Source organism: Merops nubicus, unplaced genomic scaffold, assembly GCF_000691845.1.
Source record: "Merops nubicus isolate BGI_N331 unplaced genomic scaffold, ASM69184v1 scaffold13970, whole genome shotgun sequence".
NCBI classification, from domain to species: domain Eukaryota; kingdom Metazoa; phylum Chordata; class Aves; order Coraciiformes; family Meropidae; genus Merops; species Merops nubicus.
The window spans coordinates 42,175-48,251 of record NW_008584909.1 but is presented as its reverse complement, the minus strand read 5'-3'; the positions used below and the strand labels follow the sequence as shown (position 1 = coordinate 48,251).

Below are 6,077 nucleotides of genomic sequence, written 5' to 3'. Positions count from 1 at the left end.
TCCTAGTAGCAGAGTGGTTTTTTTTCCTCAGTAATTGGGGCTAGGAAATACTGCAAATGGTGAAGCAGCATGGGAAGAAGACAGGCCACTCCTAGTAGCAGAGTGTTTTTTTTTTTTTCCAGTTTTTAAATTGCTTTAAAAAGTTACTGGTTAATTGTGCTGTGCTTTATAGGTCAATAGCCTGTAAATTTATTTAATTATCAATTTGATATAGCTGATAGCTGTTTTGTTTGCCTTTTTTTTTCAGTGCTTACACCTCCTCCACAGCTGCCACCACCAATCCAGGGATATGCCTTTAAACCCCCTCCTCGACCAGATTTTGGCACTTCTGGGAGAACAATCAAACTGCAGGCCAACTTCTTTGAAATGGACATTCCTAAAATAGATATCTACCATTATGAGTTGGATATAAAGCCAGAAAAATGTCCTAGAAGAGTTAACAGGTAATACTGTGCTTTGCTTTTCCTCTGTTTATTTACATTCTAGTTTTCCTTTGAAAATGCTGGAGCTGTGTCACAGCTTGGAGGATTTGTCTGTCTTCAGTCATAGTTTGTACTAATAGCTTCCAACTCTGCATATCCATCAACAGGATATGTTCCTCCAAGTCCTTCTGTACCAATGCAAGATTTCAGTGCTAATAGTCCCTTGTTTTGATTGAACTTGTCAGCATCCTAAGATGCTGCTGCTGAAAGCCTCTGGTGACTGATGGATAGATGATATTAACTCTGGTGGAGCTAGGTCAGTATAAACCAGCTCAATAAATGTGATCCTTAGAATTGCTTGGTTAAATGTTGGGGTGCCAGTGGCTGACAAGTCCTTCAGCAGGGGGCTGGTGTTACTGCCTTGTTTCCCCACCTTCCCCTACACGGGGAGGCAAAACCAATTTGTTTGTGCTGCTGTACAATTGTGGAAGCGTCAAATTAGGTGAGAAATTATCCTTTATTAGTAGATTCTGTATAAGGGAAAGATATGTTCCTGAAACAGATAGCAAGGAATGAAAACATGGATCAGTTGGCTAAGGAAACAAGTGGTTAGGTCTTACATTGTGCATATGTGCCCTATTAATCACAGTGTGGCAATCTCATTGACTTGGAAAAGGGTGGTATTGCCAGAAGTGAAACTTGAGCACAAGACTTGGCATGAGCTGGGAATTGTGGGTGTCCTTATCATCACTACCCACATCTGGACTCCGGAGGATCGGAGTGGCACGTTTGTGTGCTTAACAGCAAAAGCTTTCCTTGTTAAAAAGGGCACCTGGGTGGAATGTGCAGTCATGGACTTGAACTCCACATGAAAGGCTGGAGTCAAAAAAGCCACCTGAAAGCTAAAATTTTCATAAGGTGACATAATAAAGGTGAGTGTATTATCTGTTACACTAAAGAGGAGTTGGTGATGTTAACATTTCCATAAAGCAGCAGCACTGAGCTTAGCTGTCCTGATTCTGTTGGTCTAGAAACAAATTTTAATTTTGACTTAATGAAGTGTATGTTTTATTTCTTTTGAGTGCTTATTCCTGTATGTATTAGCCCACAGATGTACCCAAGCCTGGGCTTGTGTGCAGTGACCTTTCAGGACTACCTATATACCTGTATTTTTGTGTGTGTATATATATATATATATGTATATGGTTATGCAGGATGCACGTGTAGTCCAGTTCTAAGTGATAGTTTTGTCAGCTGGCTTGTTTTCCTAGTATTCTGCTTATATAATTCAGATGTATTTGTAACAATTAGTTTTTATCATTACTTTATATGTTGTAATCTGTAGAAAGGATAGAGGGACATTTTATTTGCATTCACACTACTCCCTCATCTGTCCCAGCTTCGCTCTTCAGTTTTTTTCTAAGACTTACTGCAGCTTGGACTGTGACCCTGCAGATCCACTGCAGGGATGTGTACAGAGGACGTGCCAGTTCCACGCTGCTGAGGCAGGAGCTGGAGCAGGGCTGGAAAGCACACAGCTGAGACAACACACTGCTGTGCCAAGCTAGGACAGGCTGGCTGCAGTCCTCCACGTGCCACAGAAGGGCCTCATCTGTTTGGGCAGTTAGGCAGAGTGGGGAATGTGAGTTGGGTTCTGCACTGTGGGTGCCCTCGGGTTAATTCACAGGGACAGTTAAGGCTCATTAAAGGTTCAAGATGAACTCTGCTTGCAGTTGCTTGAGTTGCCTGAGTTCTTGGTGTGCCTGTATTATCTGGATAGAATAGTAATCCCAGAAGGCTGAAATTGGTGAATAACTCTTCTCTTAATGTCACAGGGAGAAAATACTTTTCAATAAGATCTCCCCACCCACAGCTGAGAAGCACCATTTCTAAATGTGGTTTGAAGCTTGAAAACCTTGGTGTGGAAGTGCTCATTTTTTGTTTTATAAAGTCGTTTGCAGTCGGAAGAACTTGCTCAGTAAAAGAACTGGTTTTCCATTGCTCAATCTTATAACTCAAGATTGAAAAATAGCTCCTTACTCCTACCCTCCAAATTATGTACTCGTTCAGTCAGACATTGCAGATCTGAGGCAGAAATTAGCGAGCCAGCTTTTATTTATAGTTCTAAAGAGGCCATGCAAGTTTCTTTCAACGGTCTCATTTTGCCTTAAAGTCTTGGCACACGGCAAAGAAATTGTCAGTTAAACCAGTCTTCGTTCTTTCCTTGGATGAATTCAGGATTTCATCTCAGCTTTTGCATTGCAGGGATACCTAACTGTGTGCTGGGTTAATTGCCTTTCCAAGTCAAGGTACACAGAGTAGTTGTCTGCAGTCTCTCTGAGCTGCCAGCTGTCAGCAGTGCTGAAGAAAGCGTGCAGTGGTTTGTGTCAGTTCAACTTCTTTATGGCTTTTATACAGCCCAAGCTGTATGTTAAGGACCTTGTAGGCAGCATAGTGCAGCCTGCTGATGGCTTTGAGATTTTGCAGCCTTGTGATACAGGTAGCCTTCAGGATGTCTCTTTGGGGCACTTGGACCTTTGGCATCAGAGGGTGTTGTTATTCCAACAGACCTCTCATCAGCTGGTGAACTGCTTTGCATGGCCACTGAGTAAACACTGTGGTTTGACAAGAACTTTGAGTGGTTACCTCACTCAAACAAATGGGCAGCCTAATTCCAGGTGTTCTAAAATTAATATGTATTTTTAATACTCATCTTTCCAGTGAATGCTTATATCCAGTTTTGTTAGAGGGATCCCAGTTTTGTGGTGCACATGAAAAACATTACATTTAAGAGTAATTGTTTTTAGTGTGATGCAGAAAGTTTGCCTATCGGGATCATCACAGAACTATTGTCCTTACAGTAATGCTGTGAGCTTGGATGGTCATTGATTTTTTTTTAAGCATCTCAGGCTGTGGAGCTTTTGGTCAATGGTCTTCCACAAAAAGAGCTGTAGGACGGGCTAGCAGAAGCCCCAGGAGAACCTGAAGCACCTCTCATTTTGAGCTTGAGAGAGCATGAGCTTTTGCTTTACCACCTGCAGTAGATCACAGAAAAGAGGAAGGACAGTTTCAGTCTGAAAAAGCCAAAGATAGCTGCTTTAAGAAAACAGTTTAGTCTATTAAAAGGTTGCTTTAATTCAGATCAGTCAAACAAATCTTGCCTCTAATGCCCAGCGGTGGACAGCCCTTTCATTTACCTAATGCCTCTGTTCATAACTGTTAGTGTTGGTGTTCACCTGCTACTTAATGTCAAAAATACGAAATTGAATTAACATCTTTTTTGTATTTTCAGAGAAATAGTGGAGCATATGGTTCAGCACTTTAAAACCCAGATTTTTGGGGATCGCAAACCAGTATTTGATGGAAGAAAAAACCTTTACACAGCTATGCCACTTCCCATTGGGAGAGACAAAGTAAGTTTTAAATACAAACATTTCTAATTGGAGATTTTAGTGTAATATTTGCAGAGCCTCTCTAATAACTGATAGAAACTGATTTTGTATTTCTGGAATAGAAGTCTCTTTCTGTTGCTGCTTTACTCGGGGTGTGTTCTATCAGGAGATAAGTGTGAACTTGCTACCACCAAAATGGTTGCTCACCTTTCCATATCCCTTCCTTCCTCTCTCTCTTTCTTCCCACTCGTGTGCTTTCTGCTGGGTTGATGAGCTGGGTCAGCTGTCCAAGGCAGGAGAAGCTCCAGAGCTGTGTTAAGGAGAAAGTGAAAGCACAGCTGAGTTTGGGAGAGGAGAGCAGAAGCCCTGCTGTTGTGTCAGCTCGTTTCATCCCCTCAAAGCCCAGTGTGAGAGAGTTCTCTCTGTCCACTAGCTGGAAGAAACTCCTCCATCCCTCTGTTGCCTGCATGGAACCTCTAACCTAATCCTTCACAGCATGAGAGCCACACTAATTTGAACTGCACAGGTTAAGACCTGCTGGCCTAGCCCTGGGGCAGTAGAAGAGGACTCGTGTGTGCTGTTTGCCAGCTCTGTCTGGGGGGTGGTGACCTCTTTGGTCATTCTGGTTGTAGCTGAGGTGTACCCACGTCTGTGCCCATTAACTGATGAAGTAGAAGGGACTGTGTTGGAACATGCTGACACAAACTCTGTAAAATAATTTAGCCTACGCATCTGTGGTCTTATACCAGATTGAATTTTCTGTGGCCTTTTTGATTTGTACTTGAGGATACAGTAATTCTTGTTACCTGTTCGTAACACAGTAGTTCTCACAGGTCATTTTACCCTCTGCTGTGGGTGCAAGGTGAGGCAAGCACAGTCACAGGGGAAGACTGTCCTGTCCTGTAGGAGTTGATTACAACCTGAGTAGATGAAAGTACAATGTAAGGAGGAACAGGAAATACAGAATAGAATCACAGAATCATAAAATCATTAAGGTTGGAAAAGATCTCTAAGATCATCAAGTCCAGCAGTCAACACGACCATGACCACTAAACCATGTCCTGAAGTACCACATCTACATGTTCCTTGAGCCCCTCCAGGGATGGTGACTCCACCACCTCCCTGGGCAGCCTGGTCCAATGCCTCACCACTCTTTCAGTAAAGAAATAGCCAATCAAAACCTCCCCTGGTGCAATTTAAGCCCATTTCCTCTCATCCTATTGCTAGTTAACTGGGAGAAGAGACCAACACCCACCTCACTCCAGCCTCCTTTCAGGGAGTTGTAGAGAGCATTAAGGTCTCTCAGCCTCCTCCAGACTAAACCACTGCAGTTCCCTCAGCTGCTCCTCACAAGCCATGTTCCCCAGACCCTTCACCAGCTTCATTGCCCTTCTCTGGACCTCCTCCAGTCCCTCAGTGTCTTTATTACACTGTGGCACCCCAAACTCAAGCTGTGGCCTCACCAGTGCCAAGTCCAGAAGCACCATCACTTCCTTACTCTTACTGGGAACTTGCTTGTGTGATAGAACTGGCAGCAGAGCTCAGGTCTTCTGAAGTTCAGTAGCAGTGCCCTGTGAAATAGTTCATGCTGTCCTTTGCTGGCTCCTGTTGTATGCCTGCACAGGGTTTGGCATGGTTAATCTGCCTGAATCAGGCTCTTAATCTCATAGATGTAATTTTTACTTCCCATAGATGTATTTCAGTGAATGCCATGCAGTAAAGCTCATTTCCAGTCTTAATTATTTTTCGTTAACCAATAAGGTAACATCTGGGAAAATTATAAAGGAATCAGTAAAAGTATTAGTTTTTTTTTCACATATTATATTCCAGTTCCTACATATTTGACATGTAAGATAGCCAAATACTTGCCAAAGGTGGACTGATACTTGATGAGTGTATCCTTGGGCTTTAAACAAATCCTCTGGATGCACACAGTTACCTTATAACTATAATACTTCCCAAGTTCTGGGTGACTGGCAGTATATTTCTGTATGAATTTCTGTTTAATAAGGAAAGACAAGTGGAAACTGGTGTATCTACAGAGGATAAACAAGCTGGGATCAAATTAATCCTCAAATCTAATAAGACTTTGTGAGAGGCACATTGACCTTGCTGTGGTTTGGGACTGGGTGAGATGACCTCTTTCTCATGTTCCTTCTGTGGCTGGCTGCCTGTTGGCCAAATAGCACTTGACTCTTGATGCTTTGGATTTTAAACCCCACCTATGATAAACCACACACAATAAAAATGGAGTCCAGTGACA

At 42.7% G+C, this 6,077-nt stretch overlaps 1 protein-coding gene across 1 annotated transcript in view; it reads left to right on the top strand.

Annotated features, from left to right (window-relative positions):
• Window positions 1-253: 253 nt before the first annotated feature.
• Window positions 254-6,077, top strand: part of AGO2 (argonaute RISC catalytic component 2) — a 29,598-nt gene continuing 23,774 nt past the window's right edge. Inside the window, 2 exon segments of the mRNA XM_008945844.1 lie at window positions 254-443; window positions 3,715-3,835. Of these exon segments, the coding sequence (XP_008944092.1) occupies window positions 367-443; window positions 3,715-3,835 (198 nt within the window). The 5' untranslated portion in view covers window positions 254-366.